The sequence below is a fragment of the Ursus americanus genome, chromosome 13 (assembly GCF_024610735.1).
Source record: "Ursus americanus isolate L20-20 chromosome 13, mUrsAme1.1.p, whole genome shotgun sequence".
NCBI lineage: Eukaryota > Metazoa > Chordata > Mammalia > Carnivora > Ursidae > Ursus > Ursus americanus.
Genome location: NC_142139.1, coordinates 64,712,576 through 64,729,480, shown reverse-complemented (window position 1 = coordinate 64,729,480; position 16,905 = coordinate 64,712,576). Strand labels below are relative to the sequence as shown.

The window sequence follows — 16,905 nt, the reverse complement described above, 5'->3', positions numbered from 1 at the left end:
TTTTGATTTGAATTTCCCTGATGGCTAATGATTTTGAACATTTTTTCATGTGTCTGTTAGCCATTTGTATGTCTTCATTGAAAAAGTGTCTGTTCATATCTTCTGCCCATTTTTTGATTTGATTATTTGTTTCCCATGTATTGAGTTTGAGAAGTTCTTTGTAGATCTTGGATACCAGTCTTTTATCTGTAGTGTCATTTGCAAATATCTTCTCCCATTCCATGGGCTATGAGGACAGGCTTTAATCTGAGGACAGGCTGTAAGGTAAGTTGTGATAGGAGCATATCTGCATTTTAGATCCCTTTGGAAGGATCATAGTATGGAGTTGGATTAGGAAGTGCCTAATCCAGTTAGAGGCTGGATGTTAGAGACCAGTTAAAAGGCTGTTGTGCTCATTTAAACAAGAAATGATGTCTTGAAAAGAAGCAAATGACCGTGTTTGGTGACTGAATGGAAATGGGGGTAGGAGAAAATGGGAAGAAGAGGAGTCTTGGAGGGAAGGTGAGTTTCGTGTTTGGATGTCCTGAGTTCTAGATACTTGTAGAACAACCAGTTGGGGGTTTGCTTAAGAGCAGAGCTGTCCAGCAGAACATTCTACAGTGATGGAAGTGTTCCACATCTGCACTGTCCAATATGATAGTGTGCAACTGAGGAACTGAATTTTTCATTTTAATTAATTCAGGTATAAACTGAGTAACTACATGTGCCTAGGGACAGTGGTATTGTACAGTAGAACTTTAGAGTACTGGATATTTGGTTGGGGTATCAGAAGAGAGACCTCACCTAGTCATATAAATTGGAACGTGGCTAGCAAAAAGAGATTGGAAATGGATTAGTGGAAGTGGATGGTAACATCCAGAGTGGGATGGAGTCCATGTTACTAGGATTTTTGTGTGTGTGGTGAATGGGAATGTCCTGGAAGTGAAAGGATTGGCGTAGGGCTTCAGTTTATAGTAGCCCCAAACTGTTATTAGGGCTTGCTTCCTACTTGGATGTGGTACTAGAATGTTAAGATGATTTATCCAGCTGGCCCCAAATGATTCTGCCTTGTCACCAAATCATTCACTCTTCTCACTTTTTTAAGGACCTTGGAGACCACCAAAATGAAATCTATTTTGTATGTAGGTGACATTCTTCATCTCTCTCTCCAAATAATTTCAAAAGATTTTTAAAGGAAAGAGCGTAACAAGAGGCTGCTTCTGCATGGTTTTGAGCTCATTATTTTTGTTTTTAACTTAAATATTTACATTAGTAAGCTTACTTCAGCTGATGATGCTAAACCAAATATTTTTTTTATAGTCCAAATAATTTTAGTGTACATTAACTCTGGTCAACCCAGTCATTTACTGTCACAACCTTGAGTAAGTACGTGGGGAATTTCTGAGAAATATCTTCGAAGTGAAATGATTTATTTCCAGGCCTTCGCAGAGCTAGAGATATAAAATGATTTTCTGAGATTTTTATTTCCCAATCATACTATTCTTCATTTTAAAACTACCATTACATGTCTCAGATTGTTTTCCCTCTGTTGCTTGTGTTAACCCTCTTGCCCATTTATTTGTATAACAGGTAGCGAATTTTCTTTCCTCAGGGGCCACACTGTGAAGGCAGTATGTGAGTCGTTTCACCTTGCCAAGGATTCTGGTTTCAAAGTCGTGGCTCATATGATGCCTGATCTGCCAAATGTGGGACTAGAGAGAGACATTGAACAGTTCACAGTAAGTATTGCCTTAAACCAGGCTAACTTAGAGTGCTCTGCATGCTGCTCTATCTGCCCTCTGTCCTTTTTGATTATTTACTAATCTCCACCTCATTATTTAAGCAGTAGGTCCTCATTATAGCATAGTAGAAACACTGTAGTGAAAGAAAAGTCATTCACAGCCCCAACACCAAATAAAACCCTAACAATTTTAATATACTTCCTTCTAGGATTTTTTTATGCTTAGGCTTTTTGGAGGGTTGAGGTGGTTTATACACACACACACACACACACACTTACACACACACTTACACTTACATATATGGTAAGTAATTATTTTAATGGCTTTTTCACTTAATGTTATGCAAGCATTTATCTGTGTTATATAGCCTGGTCTCTGTTAAAATGTTAACATATTTAAATATGTGCCCTCCTTACTACCCATCGCCAGCAACTAATGAATCATCGAACTTTACATCAAAAACCAGGGATGTACTGTATGGTGACTAACATCATATAATAAAAAAATATTATTATTAAAAAAACATATTTAAATATGTACTTAATTTCCATTGAATAAATATGCCATACTTTGGTTAATTCTTTCCAAATTTTTTTTAAATTGAAGGTATTGCCAGTTTTTTTACATTGTAAATACCACTGCAAGTGATCAGTTTTATGCCTATAACTTTTTGTAGTATTTAGGATTATTTCTTTGGGATAAATTCCCTAGAGTAGAATTATCAGGTAAAGGTATAAACACTTCAAGAACCTCACCATATTACTTAGTTGCTTTTCAGAGGGTTGTAACAATTTACAGTCATTTTAACAGGGTTATCTTTTAATCCTCAAATAATTCTCTCCTGTGTATGTATTTACACACACACACACACACACACACACACACACAGATATAATGTTTCTACCTTTGCTAATTTGGTGGATTAAAGTGCCATTTCAACTTGTATTTTGTAATTATAGTAATATATTTTTCAGGTTTGCATGTAATAATCATAATTCTTTCATCTTTTTGGAATTGTGTGTTTTTGTTCTCTAATTACTCCGTTGGATATGAATATTTTTAATGTTAATTTAGATGAACTTTCTAGGTAAGGACATTCTGGATTCATTGGGAGTTTTTTTGGTTGGTTGGTTGGGTTTTTTTAAGATTTTATTTATTTATCTGAGAGAGAGAGCGTGCTCACGAGCAGGAGAGGAGGGACAGAGGGAGACGAAGAAGCAGACTCCCCGCTAAGCAGGGAGCCCGACATGGGGCTTGACCCCAGGACCCCAAGATCATGCCCTTAGCCAAGGGCAGACGCTTAACTGACTGAGCGACACACATGCCCCTCGCTGGTTTTTTTAAATAGTTGTTACAAATATTTTTGCCCACTCTGTCTTGGGCTTTCACTTTTGTATCTGTTGTGAAATCCATCCTTTATGATTTCTTCAGATGCTTCTGAACTTAGAGCTGCTTTTCTCTTCCAGGATTTTATTGAATAGTGAAAGAAAATACTTGTGTTTTTTTCCTAGGTTTTCTGTTCTTTAAATTTGAATACCTAACTCCGGGTTGGTTGGTTTGGGTTTTTCTTCTTTGTTTTGTTGTTTGGGGGAGGGGGGGTTGTCACTTTATCACGTGTTTGCTTGATCTGTGTTCCCATTGTTTTGGGAAATGAGATTGATCAGAACTCTTTTTTTTTTTTTTTCCTTCAGATTCTCAGCTAGGGAAAGTGCCTTTGGGATAGTCTTTTAGAGAAGAGGGTGGAAGTATTATCAGGTTATTTTATTCACAAAAATACTTTATTTTACTCTATTTAGAAAAATGGAATTCACCTTGCCTTATTTGTGACATATTTAATAATTCTTTCTTTGCTTGTCAGTAGTTTATCTTTGTAATTTTTAAGCCAGTGAATTACAACTGAAGGCCTATTTATAAGATAGTACTAATTCATAAATGTACCTGTTACTAATTCCCCTATGTTAGCTGTGTAAAGATTTTGAGTCTAATAGCCTCTCCTCAGTAGTTAATAGCCAGGTACCCAGACTCCAAGCCTAAAAGACCCTGAAGACCCTAAAAGAGACTTTTCTTTAGCACAGCTCCTAAGTGGACCAGAGATATAGTCAGAATTCAAAACTTTAGGTATCCTTAGAAAAAGATATGGCATGTTTCAAATAACCGCAAATAGCTGAGTCTTACTATTCATTTTCCTTAGTGTCTTCAAAATAAAGAATAGTTCAGTGATAATATTGCAAAGACAATTCTTTATGTAAACATCTATCTTCTTGTTTGTAATCTTCTCAGAAAAACTCAAAAGGGAATATGAACAGACTGTATGCCTTTTCTGACTGCATCCCAGCAAATAAATGAATGACAAAATAGAGCTAACATTTCTCTCTAGAGGGAAAATTGTCTGCAAAATTATATTGCCTTAAAATTAAGAATTTCTACAGATCAATAAGCAAAAAGCAGATATCCCAATAGGAGAACGGGCAAAAACACTTGAACAAACACTTCACAAATAGGGTATTCAGATAGCCAATAAGCATACTTAAAAGTCCTCAAAGTCATTAATCTTAAAATAAATTAAATTTAAAACTATGATGTGTTCCTACTATATACTCACCAGAAAAGCTAAGAATAGATAAAATGAAAAAAGACAAAATCAAGTGTTGATAAGAGTATGGAGCAACTAGAATTCTTCATTTACTGCTAACACATTGGTATATCATATTTGACATTATCTGCTAAGGGTGAGTATATATGCATATCCCACGACCCAGCAATTGTACTCCTAGATCTATACTCAACAGAAATGCCTACACATATTTACCAAAAGTAATGGTCACAAATTACTGTTGGTAATATCATCGGAGTGGAACAAGTATCCATTAACAATAGAATGGATAAATAAATTGTGATGTAGTCATACAATGAAATACTATAAAAAATAATAATTACAACCTCATGCAACAACATGACTGATTCTTTTCAACATAAAATTGAGCAAAGGAAACCAGATCCAAAAGACTAACTAACATACAATTCTGTTAATATGAAGTCCAAAAACTTTGGGTAGAATTGTAACTGGAAACAGGCATGAGGTGGGCTTGTAAGGTTTTGATATTCTTTTTTTTTTTTTTTTAAGATTTTATTTATTTATTTGACAGAGATAGAGACAGCCAGTGAGAGAGGGAACACAAGCAGGGGGAGTGGGAGAGGAAGAAGCAGGCTTCCAGCGGAGGAGCCCGACATGGGGCTCGATCCCAGAATGCCTGGATCACGCCCTGAGCCGAAGGCAGATGCTTAATGACTGAGCCACCCAGGCGCCCCTTGATATTCTTTTTCTTAATTTGAGTGTCTGGGTGCTGGTTATAAGATGTGTAAAAATCTGTCAAGATACATACTTAAGAGTTTGTGTACTTTTCTGTATCTAAGATACACTCCAATAAAAGTTTACACAAAAACTTCTAAAACTAGTTTTTGTTTAGGAAATCTTGTTTGGGCCTACTTGGAATTCACAACCTTTCCTGCATTAGTAGGACTAGCAGGGGGAGAGGGAGCAAACTCCCCACTGAGCAGGGACCCCGATGCAGGGCTCGATCCCAGGACTCTGAGATCATGACCTGAGCTGAAGGCAGACGCTTAACCAACTGAACCACCCAGACACCCCTATTTTATACTTTTAAAAACTTTTTTTCCCTACTTTATTTTATTGTCCTATCTGTGTCCCATCACAGATTTATTTTCTTCAGTTAATGTGTTTTGTTCCATAGGAAGGGTTGCTAAATCGGGAGTCCGCTCATATAATTACAGAAGTGTACCAAATGTTATCTTTATAGGGGACAGGATGGCCTTGCCTGGCATGAATCCATAAAGCTACTACCCAGCCTGCTGAGATATCAGAGCTATATCTTGGTTTGTATGCCTCCAGTGTGCTAGTTATAAATTGGCTTAGACCTCACACCTTGTTGTTTAGGTCAGCTCTGGCTCACTACTCTTAGTATCTGTTTATTTGCATCTGTTCGTGACAAATTCACCCTCTTATCTAGTGGTAGGTGCAGAGCTTGTAGCTGTGTGTGATAAATAGCATTTGCTTATGTTTTGCAGGAACGCAGAAATAAAGTTTTCTTTTTTCTTACAAAGCTGGAAGTCCTTGTTGTGGTGGAAATTCAGGAATTTACCTTAGAAGCATTAAGTTCACCCTTTCCACCTATCCTCAGATAGGACTTATTTATTACTCAAAGTGACTAGCTCTTTTGGTGTTTTATTTCTTTAAAAATTATACTGCTCTTAAATATCCAAGCTAAGATTGCTGAAAATGCTTGAAGAATATGTTTCTCTTCAGAATCTCCTGTCAGTTACCAGAAGTCTTTCAAATTTCATTAACATCTGACACGAGTTCTTTTTTTTCCCCAGTGAGCCAGTCTGATTGAGTTACTGTTTGGCGGGGATGGCTAGCGGTATTTGTTGTTACTTGTTTTTATTATAAAGGCTCGTTACTGAAGATAGTGGCATAGGATACAAGTCACTGCAGCATTCTTTTTTTTATAATAATATTTTTTTATTATATTATGTTAGTCACCATACAGTATATCCCTAGTTTTTGATGTGAAGTTCCATGATTCATTACTTGCGTATAACACCCAGTGCACCATGCAATACGTGCCCTCCTTAATACTCATCACCAGCCTATCCCATTCCCCCACCCCCGTCTCCTCTGAAGCCCTCAGTTTGTTTCCCAGAGTCCATAGTCTCTCATGGTTCATTCCCCCTTCTCTTTACCCCGCCTTCTTCTTCCCTTTCTTCTCTTACCGATCTTCCTACTTCTTATGTTCCATAAATGAGTGAAACCATATGATAATTGTCTTTCTCTGCTTGACTTATTTCACTTAGCATTATCTCCTCCAATCCCGTCCATGTTGCTGCAAATGTTGAGAAATCGTTCTTTTTGATGGCTGAGTAATATTCCATTGTATATATGGACCACAACTTCTTAATCCAGTCATCTGTTGAAGGGCATCTCGGCTCCTTCCACGATTTAGCTATTGTGGACAATGCTGCTATGAACATTGGGGTGCATATGGCCCTTCTCTTCACTACGTCTGTATCTTTGGGGTAAATACCCAGTAGTGCAATGGCTGGATCATAGGGTAGCTCAATTTTTAACTTTTTAAGGGACCTCCACACTGTTTTCCAGAGTGGCTGTACCAACTTGCATTCCCACCAACAACGTAGGAGGGATCCCCTTTCTCCACATCCTCTCCAACAATTGTTTCCTCCCTTGTCAATTTTTGCCATTCTAACTGGCGTAAGGTGGTATGTCAATGTGGTTTTGATTTGAATTTCTCTGATGGCTAATGATTTTGAACACTTTTTCATGTGTCTGTTAGCCATTTGTATGTCTTCATTGGAAAAGTGTCTGTTCATATCTTCTGCCCATTTTTTTATTTGTTTATTTGTTTCTTGTGTGTTGAGTTTGAGAAGATCTTTGTAGATCTTGGATACCAGTCTTTTATCTGTAGTGTCATTTGGAAATATCTTCTCCCATTCCATGGGCTGCCTCTTAGTTTTTTTTAACTGTTTCTTGGCTGTGCAGAAGCTTTTTATCACTGCAGCATTCTGTCAGAAAAGACCACTTGTTGTAGTCTCCTCAGTTGAGGAAGCCGGCCTGATGAGATTGGGTCAAGTCAGAGGTGAGTCTCAGGTCGAACCCAAGCTCTTAGGGAAGCACCCTTTCCATGGCATCTTTTAGTGGTAGCTTTTTTAGGTGAAGAGAAGTTTGACTATGAATGACTATGCATGACCTGAAATACAAGTCAGTTGGATCTTAAAACTTTAAACCTCATTCTGCTTTTCGTTATTTTTTATTTGTATCAAAGGAATACATGCAGAATTTTAAAAGTCAGATTGTACCAAAAGACCTACAATGAAAGACAGCAATACCTTCCTTTCCTTTTCCTTGAGTGCACCCAGATCATTTTCCAAAGCTCGTGTCTCTGCTTTCTCCTCCCCTTCTTTCCCCAGACCCACTGCAGTTTGGCTCCCACCCTCCACTGAAACTCTTCTCTCAAATGTTGTGAAATACTTGCCAATCTCCAGATGCAAAGGGTGCTTCTCTGCTGTCGTATTATTCAGTCTTAGCATTTGTTGTCATTAAAGACTGTCTCCATTTTGGGATTCTCACCCTCCTGGCTTTTGTGACTCTTCTGTCTCTTGGCTCTCTTCTTACCTCCAGGACTCTTTCTTTTCTGCTATTCTTTTTGTTCCCACCACTGAAATGTAGGTTCTGTCTTTAGCTCTCTTCTATCTGCTTGCCTTTCTTCTGTTGTTCTAACTCGACCACTTACACTTTGGTGAGTCTCATTTTCTCTCCAGCCTGAAGCCTTAGGCTCCTCAGACCAATTACTTAATACTCTGAACTAGCACCAGATATCTTACATGTAGTTAGAACTTAGTATGTCCAGCGTGGACATACTTATCCTTTCCTCCAGCAGTCTCATCCTCTTTTTTTTCCTTTCATACTTGGTGGCCCCTTCATCCACATATTCTCCCTAGCCAGAAATTCAGGAGTCATTCCGGAGCAAGTAGAGAATATTTGGACTCTGGAGCTAGACCGCTTAGTTTGGATCCTGGCCCCCAGTACTTAGTAGGAGACTGACTGCTTTGTTCCCCAGTTTCTTCATCTCAAGAATGAGGTTAATTATATTATCTCCCTGTTGTGACGATTAGCTGAAAAAATGCATGACACACTTAGAAACACACCTGGCACATAGTGAGTGCTCAGTAAATCTTTGCTGCTGTGACTCTCCCTTCATACCCTGAATCTAACTCCACAGGAGGTTGTCAGTCACTCTCTCTGCATATCCTTCAGCGCTCCCCTCCTCCCAGTCCCCACCGCCACTACTTCAGCTCATGCTGTCGTCAGCTCACCTACACAGTGAAACAGCTTCTCAGAACTAAGTCACCCAGCCACCAGCCCTGTTCCCTTCTGGTATTACATTCGCATTGCACCAGAATGTTTATCAGATTAATTTTTTTATCTTTATAATGTAAAAGTTGTTAAATAATAAAATCACTGTTAAATATTATTTGAAAATTGAGTAAATCGTACAGAGATCATATCAAAACACAGTTAGTAGTCCTCTACCACGTTCAGCTGTTGTAGCTGGGTGGATTCTTTTGTCTTACTGTTATCGTAGGTGAAAAGTTAATTTTTTTTTTTTTTAAGATTTTTTATTTATTTGACAGAGATAGACAGCCAGTGAGAGAGGGAACACAAGCAGGGGGAGTGGGAGAGGAAGAAGCAGGCTCCCAGTGGAGGAGCCCGATGTGGGACTCGATCCTGGAACGCCGGGATCACACCCTGAGCCGAAGGCAGACGCCTAACGACTGCGCTACCCAGGCGCCCCAAAGTTAATTCTTTTATACTCTGCTCCCATTCTCCCAATATTGTTACGTCACTATTTTAGTTACATTAGTAGTCAATGTTTACATTATAGTTTTTTACATAAATGATTACTGACATAGAGCCAAGTAATATACTAACATTCTTTTCTTGAATAACCTTTTGATTTTTTTCTAGAATTAATAATTGTCTTTTTTTTACTTAGTTCTCTATGCACTTGTAACTTTCAAGGGTATCCACCCACTCAATGTTAAGACCTCTCTATCAGTGGCCTAATTAATCAGATATTCTCTCAGTTCCTTTTTTAGCCTGGCGGACTTGACTTACGGATGTCTTGTCTTCCACCTCCAAACTAGACTGGCAGTTCTCTGTGCCTGGTTCACAACTGTCCTCCTTGGAGGGCTTCTCTTCACCAATCTCCTGGATTGGATTCTTTGTTTTCTGGATTCCAAGTTAACCCTTTTTATTTGTTTATTCCTTGCCTTTACTAAAACACATTTTCCACCAGCTTCCTTAGGAAAGATTTGTCATAGAAAGTAAGCCTTTGGTGTGCTCAAAAAATGACTATGCAACCTTCACACTTACAGAATTGTGTAAAAACATTTTTTTAAGGCATTGACCATTGCCTTGTAGCTTCTAGCATTGCTGTTAAGGAGCTCAATATTGTTTTTATTCCTAATCCTATATTCCTTATTCTTTAATCCTATGATCTATGTAACCTGGGTGTTTTGTTAACTCTGGAATATTTTAGGAAATTGTCTTTATCCCATATGTTGTGAAATTTCACTATGTTGTATCTTGGCAAGAGTTTTTTAACTAATTGTGCTGGATTTTGGAAGGATCTGTCATCTGGGAAATTTCCTGGTACCACTGGATGATTTTCCCCTTTCATTTTCTGTGTTCTCTTTCTAAAACTCATATTAAGCAAATGTTGGCTCTCCCAGATTCATCAGGTATTTTCCTGTATTTTTTACCTATTTGTCCTTTTTTTTTTTCCTGCTTCTATTCTCATGTTTATCTTTCAACTTTTCTGTGAAATGTTTTTATATTTGTTATAGCTTTGATTTTCAAGAGTTCTTTCTTACCTTCTGGTTGTTTGATTTTCTCTAGCATCTTGTTCTTGTTTAAGGGATGTAATAGATCTTCTCTCTTTGAAGGAATTATAGGGTTTTTTTAAGTTCTATTTTCCTTTATGCAATGCATCTTTCCTTCAAGTTCCTTTTTTTTCTTTTTTGTTTTGTTCTGCCCTTTATTTTCTAGGCTTCCTCCAAGGTTCTGTTGGTCCTTAGCCAAATGGTCATACTCAGGGGGCCCTGAGTAGCTTAGTCAGTTAAGCGTCCAACTCTTGATTTCGTCTCAGGTCATGATCTCAGAGTTGTGAGATTGAGCCCCATCTCAGGCTCCATGCTGGGTGTGGAGCCTGCTGAAGATTCTCTCTTTCCCTCTCCTTCTACTCCACCCACCCCCCTCTCTCCCTCTCTTAAAAAAATTTTTTTTAAATTAAAATTAAAAAATAAAAGTAAGGGGCTGAAAGAACAGATTGCAAGCTCTAGGTGGCTAGCTGCTAGTATACCTCATTGAAGGATAGTCATGTAATAAGCTCTCCTTTTTTTAAGGTTTTATTTTATTTATATTTTTAATATTTTATTTTTCAGTAATCTACCAACATGGGGCTCAAACTCACAACCCCAAGATGAAGAGTGACATGCTCTACTGACTGAGCCAGCCAGGCGTGCCCCAAACCTCCTTTTCTTTAGGGGATTCTCAAACGTCAGCATCTTGAACTCCTATTTAGGGCCATTTGATTAATCCAGAGATGAACTCTCCAACTTCCTGCTTAAGGGTGGCTGGTATGAGTAGGTCACAGAAGATTGGCTGCTGGCATCCAGGGAGCAAGGCAGGGCATCCACCAGTCAGTGTGCTGGCTTTCACTTAATCTCTGTTTTCAGCCTTTATCCTCACCTAGGCCTTCTTTGTATCTGAAATCTCAGAATCCCGCAGTTTCTCCAGGGAACAAATGGGCAGGTGACTACCTATAGGCAGGGTGAAGGAATAAGGGATAAATCTCTTCATGTTCAGATTTGATCCCACGATTTCTTCCATCCTCCCTGGTTAATGGTACTTTTGACCCATGAGCCTTTCTAGGACTCTAATGTGACTGAGCTGAACCTTCATTGGTATCCACTTTTGCAGATACTTGGTTTACAGTTTTTTTTACTTGCCAAGTCATTAACCAATCTTCATCCATTTTCTGTCTTCCAAAAATTTATTACCATCACTGGTCCTGTCCTCTAACCCCTAACCCCCATCTCCTGTCATGTTCTTTTTGTTCTTCTGGGTTTATAGTTTTTTAAAAGTTTGTTTCTTACATTACTGTGATTTTGGAGGGAAAGGAAGAAAACGCATGTTTCAATTCTCCATGTTTAACCAGAAGTCCAGAACCAATTTCATCGATCATTCTTATCAGCCCACCTGTCTTCTAAATTTATCATATAAGCACTTGAACTACTTTTCTGAAATCCCATATTCCAATACGGATTCAAACTAGGTATAGAATGACTTGCATACATGTTCTTTTGGGTGGCTATAGAATACTTATAAAGGCCAGATGAATTGTTAATATATAAATGTTACAAGGAAAATTACATGGAATTACAGAATAATATCCCTAAGACCAATGATGCACAAAGAATACAGCATTTAAGAATCAGGGAAATTCAAATCAAAACCACACTGAGATACCACCTTACGCCAGTTAGAATGGCAAAAATTGACAAGGCAAGAAACAACAATTGCTGGAGAGGATGTGGAGAAAGGGGATCCCTCCTACATTGTTGGTGGGAATGCAAGTTGGTACAGCCACTCTGGAAAACAGTGTGGAGGTCCCTTAAAAAGTTAAAAATTGAGCTACCCTATGATCCAGCCATTGCACTACTGGGTATTTACCCCAAAGATACAGACGTAGTGAAGAGAAGGGCCATATGCACCCCAATGTTCATAGCAGCATTGTCCACAATAGCTAAATCGTGGAAGGAACCAAGATGCCCTTCAACACATGACTGAATTAAGAAGTTGTGGTCCATATATACAATGGAATATTACTCAGCTATCAGAAAGAACGAGTTCTCAACATTTGCTGCAACATGGACGGCACTGGAGGAGATAATGCTAAGTGAAATAAGTCAAGCAGAGAAAGACAATTATCATATGATTTCTCTCATCTATGGAACATAAGAACTAGGAAGATCGGTAGGGGAAGAAAGGGATAAAGAAAGGGGGGGTAATCAGAAGGGGGAATGAAGCATGAGAGACTATGGACTATGAGAAACAAACTGAGGGCTTCAGAGGGGATGGGGGTGGGGGAATGGGATAGACTGGTGATGGCTAGTAAGGAGGGCACGTATTGCATGGTGCACTGGGTGTTATACGCAAGTAATGAATCATTGAACTTTACATCAGAAACCAAGGATGTACTGTATGGTGACTAACATAATAAAAAAGCATTAAAATAAAAAAAAAGAATATGACAGAAATCAATGAGAGAGATCGAAAAGTCTGTAGTTAGGTTTCTTTGAAAAGCAAGCAGCGGAAAGCTCTCTAAGAATAATGTAGCACAAGATAAAAAGCATTGTTAAAGTCACAAGATATAGTACAGCTAGCTCTATAGATGCTAATGCCAGGGTGGGGTGAGAGGAAACTGAGTCCACCTTCGGTCTTCTGTCACACACTGTGCTAAATTAAGAGCAAACGAGCAGTGCAAAGTCATGGAAAGGATAATGCCCGTGTCTCCTTGCTTTATCCCAAATAAAGCCAGCTGGGATGATATAGTACAGGAAATGACTATGTCAAAGTAGATAAATTAGATGTATTTCTCAGTGTCTAGATAACAAATAGTGTGTATCCCAGGTTAGGAATGGTGCCAGTTGGCCGGAAGACAAAATAGGCATATCCAGGGATTGGCTTACTCTTCCTGCTAAGGGCTATATAGTAAATATTTTAGGTTTTGCAGGCAAGTGATGATCTCGGTCACAGCTTTTGAAAAGTTTAAACAATTAAGTATATTCTATTATGAAAGGAGGATATACAGTCTAGAGGTGAAAGCAGGCATCGAATAAATTATCAGTGTGATGATATTAAGAAAGCAGTAATATAGAATTTATATGAATTTTTTTTCAAGCAAGGCAACTTGTATTTGAAGGTCAGGAAGGCCTCTCAGAAGAATTGGCATTCATGCCGAGACCTGGAGATTAGCTAGATGAAGTAAAATTGACGTACTTTCCAGACCGAGGAAATTGCCTTTGCAGAGGCAGAAAGGCAGGGTGGTGCGGGTGGCATGAGATGAGATTGCAGCAGTAGACGGGCTGTTAACGAGGGCTTTGTAACCCAGCACACACACATTTTGCTCCAGTGAGACTAAAAACAATGAGTTGCTATTTTGTCTGCATCCCCTCCCTTGATGGAAAGGAAAGGCAGTCTAAGGACTTGGTAGGTATGTGAGAGAAGCTGGCCCAGGACTGAGACTTGACCATGGAAACTTCATCAATCTCTACATAACTAATGGAGTGGTAATTTTCTGTTCTCCATTCACAGGAGTTTTTTGAGAACCCTGCTTTTCGTCCTGATGGTTTGAAACTCTACCCTACCCTGGTAATTCGTGGAACTGGGCTTTATGAGCTATGGAAATCAGGAAGATATAAGAGTTATTCTCCTAGCGACCTGATTGAATTGGTGGCTCGGATCCTTGCTCTTGTGCCTCCGTGGACTCGAGTGTACCGAGTGCAGAGGTAGTGTGTTATCTTTTATGCCAGAAATAATCACTGCTGAGCCTGTCTGTTTCATTTCTAATGAGAACAGACCGACTTAATATTGAGGGGTTTGAATCTGTTTGTTTTAATTAAAGATGAGATCTGGAATGCTGTCTATACATTGACAGAGATGGAAATGAACAGACAGCATGTCCACGCCACTCTGCCAGTATCTTACTTATTCATGGATTCATCTCTCCATTGATTCATGTGCCAGGAGATGGAGTTATGATGGTACATACACATGATGTTGGTTCCAGAATTTCCTTTTCCAGGCCTACTTTCAATCTGGATACAGTAGTGAGTACAGAAGTAGGAAGTGTAGCCATGTGTCTGTTATCCCTGTCGTAGAGCCTATAAAGAAAAAAAGAAAGAGTAGCAATAATCATTCTTTACAGGTATTAATGTAAATGTGGAGAAAGAGTGACCCATTCCTGATGACATGAAGGAAATGATCTTAACTGCTTTTTTCCTAGAGGAGAGAAAAACTAAGATCTCAGTGCATTCATGACATTTATTTATTTATTTAACAAGAAATATAACACTGAAGAAAAATTTTAGGAGCCATAAAGTGACCTGTCTACCTACAATCCTGACAAAGCCATTCTGTATTTGCTGGTCAGGAAGGCGCATTTCCACCACCTTGCCAAAAGCTGCCTAGATTCTAGTACAAACAAAAGATGAAAAGGTGACTAGCAAATGCGTGTACAATCAGTTGCTGTGACGGTTACTCCACTGAGCACAAAAATTGTGTTCCTAATAATATAAAATAGTGAGTACTGAAAATAAGCAGATTGTTTTAAAAGTTGAAGGATATTTGCACCATACTTCTGCCACAACATAATGATTTCTTGGTTTTTTTAATTATTGGCCCAATTTAAAGATCTAAATTGCCTATATGATCTCTATTTTTTTCTTTCAAGTGCTGAGGAAAACTCAGCTGCCAAAACTGTTTGCATTGTCCTTCCCCTTCTTTGTCAACCCTTCTGAAACAACTCAGTTCAAAAGACATTAGAAGGTGCTCTGGCAGTACGATCAGGCGTCCGCACAGAAGTAGGGAGCCACAGGGCGTGCAGGCTGCTCTTGTGGAGGAGGCACTGGTGGGGTGTGGTCTCTGGCAGCCCAATGTGGTAAAAAGGGCATTCTCACGGAGGGCTGGTCTGGCACAGGATGTTAGAATGGAGCAAGGTGAGGAACATACCTCTGGGGGGGGGGGGGTGCAGAGAAGAGAACAGCAGCGGAAGATTGGTTACTTGCAGAGGGTTGATCTAGGAAGTAGATAATATTAAGGATAATGGGAGCTAGGTTTTGTGTTATCTGGAATGGAAATTACAAGTGTGAAAAAGGAGAAAATTAGAATGGTGGTTTAGAATAGAAGATACTGGTGTGAACTCATGGTTTTCAACATATAGGCAGATACAGCAATAATTGCAAATGTAAAATAGTAAATACAGTGTGTGTGTCTTTTTCAGTCTGTTTACTGCCACGGGGTTTGGTTTTTTTGTTTTTGTTTTCATTTTTGTGCTGTTTGTTGGTGATTTCATTATTTAAAATGACCCTTAAGGGTACTACTGAAATGTTGTGTAGTGTTCCTAAGTGCAAGAAGGCTGTGATGTGCCTGATGGAGAAAATAACATGTGTTAGGTAAGCTTCATTCAGCCTTGAGTTACAGCACTTCTGGCTGGCAGTTCAGTGTTGAATCAACAATTATATATATAAGGTGTTCTTAAACACATGTGAAACAAGGTTATATGTTGATCAGTTAATGAAAATGTTGTGACCAGAGGCTCACAGGAACCTAGCCCTGTATTTCCCCTAGGAAGCAGTGCTTTAATATTCACTAACTAGTGTTCGTGGCAACTTTGTAGAACATAGCTACTGCGAATAATGTGAATTGATTGTATGTTGTTTCAGAATGCCTCCCTACACCATGTTTATTAATTACAGAGCAGAAATAAGTAACTTGACTGTGGAGAAGCCTGGCAGCTGATCAAAGTGGATTTCACCCGTAAAAGTACAAGTCAGTTATGTGTCACGTGATGGTATGACGGTATCACTTCTGTGTTACTCAGCCAAAATTTCATAATCTGAATTTAATTATGAGGAAACAGCAGACAGTCCCAAATTGAGGGATATTCTAAAAAATAGTGTGAAATCTTCAAAATTAAAAGAATTAAGGAAGGAGTTTCATTTTGAAGGAGACTAAAAAGTCATGACACCTAAATACGACACAAGGTTCTGATTGGACCCTTTTGCTATAAAGGACATTATTTAGACACTGGTAAGCCTGCAGTGGGGTCCAGAATTAGACAGTAGTAAAGTACCGGTGTTAATTTCCTGATTTTGATGGCTGTATTATGGTTGTGTAAGAGAATATACCTGTTGTAGGAAATACTTGAAGTATTCTGAGAGTGTTGAAACATCTTGTTCCCAATTTACCATCAAACAATTTAGGAAAATAGTTATTTGTACTGCACTTGGGACTTTTTCTGTAACTTTGAGATTGTTTCAAAAAATGTAAATTAATACAATAGAAAGCAAAGATGCAATAAGTAGTATTAACAAAGACAAAAGAAAAAGGTTATTTGCGTTTGACTTCAGCAACTAGATACAAGTGAGGATACATACTACTTCCCAGGAGCGGAGTAGGACGACAAATCTGTTGTGTTCACCTCAACTTAATGATAGTGATCTTATCGGCTCCGAGTACCTCAGGTAGTCACCTGGCCCTTATTACTCATAGTGAGCCCCAACACATATTTACCACATGGGGTCAGTGTTGCTGGACTTGATCTTATGCTGCTTATTATAACTGCAGGACACACATCAGCAAAAACCATCAGGGGACTTTGAGAAACAAAATTGTTACTCAAATGTCCTGGAGGGTACCCAGCAAACCCAAATAGGTACACAGTGAGTTTGAGGGGGAATGGGGGAAAAGCACGAACCTGGGCCTCTGCCTTTATTGGGATCCAAGGGTGAAGTGTCTAGGGTT

General features: G+C 38.8%; 1 protein-coding gene across 3 annotated transcripts in view; it reads left to right on the top strand.

Moving 5' to 3' along the window:
* ELP3 (elongator acetyltransferase complex subunit 3) overlaps positions 1-16,905 on the top strand; it is a 121,139-nt gene that overhangs the window by 65,556 nt on the left and 38,678 nt on the right. For all 3 annotated transcript variants that reach the window (XM_045774118.2, XM_045774117.2, XM_045774116.2), the window contains 2 exons: positions 1,592-1,718; positions 13,696-13,889. In XM_045774118.2, the coding sequence (XP_045630074.2) occupies positions 1,592-1,718; positions 13,696-13,889 (321 nt within the window). The remainder of the gene's footprint in view (positions 1-1,591; positions 1,719-13,695; positions 13,890-16,905) is intronic.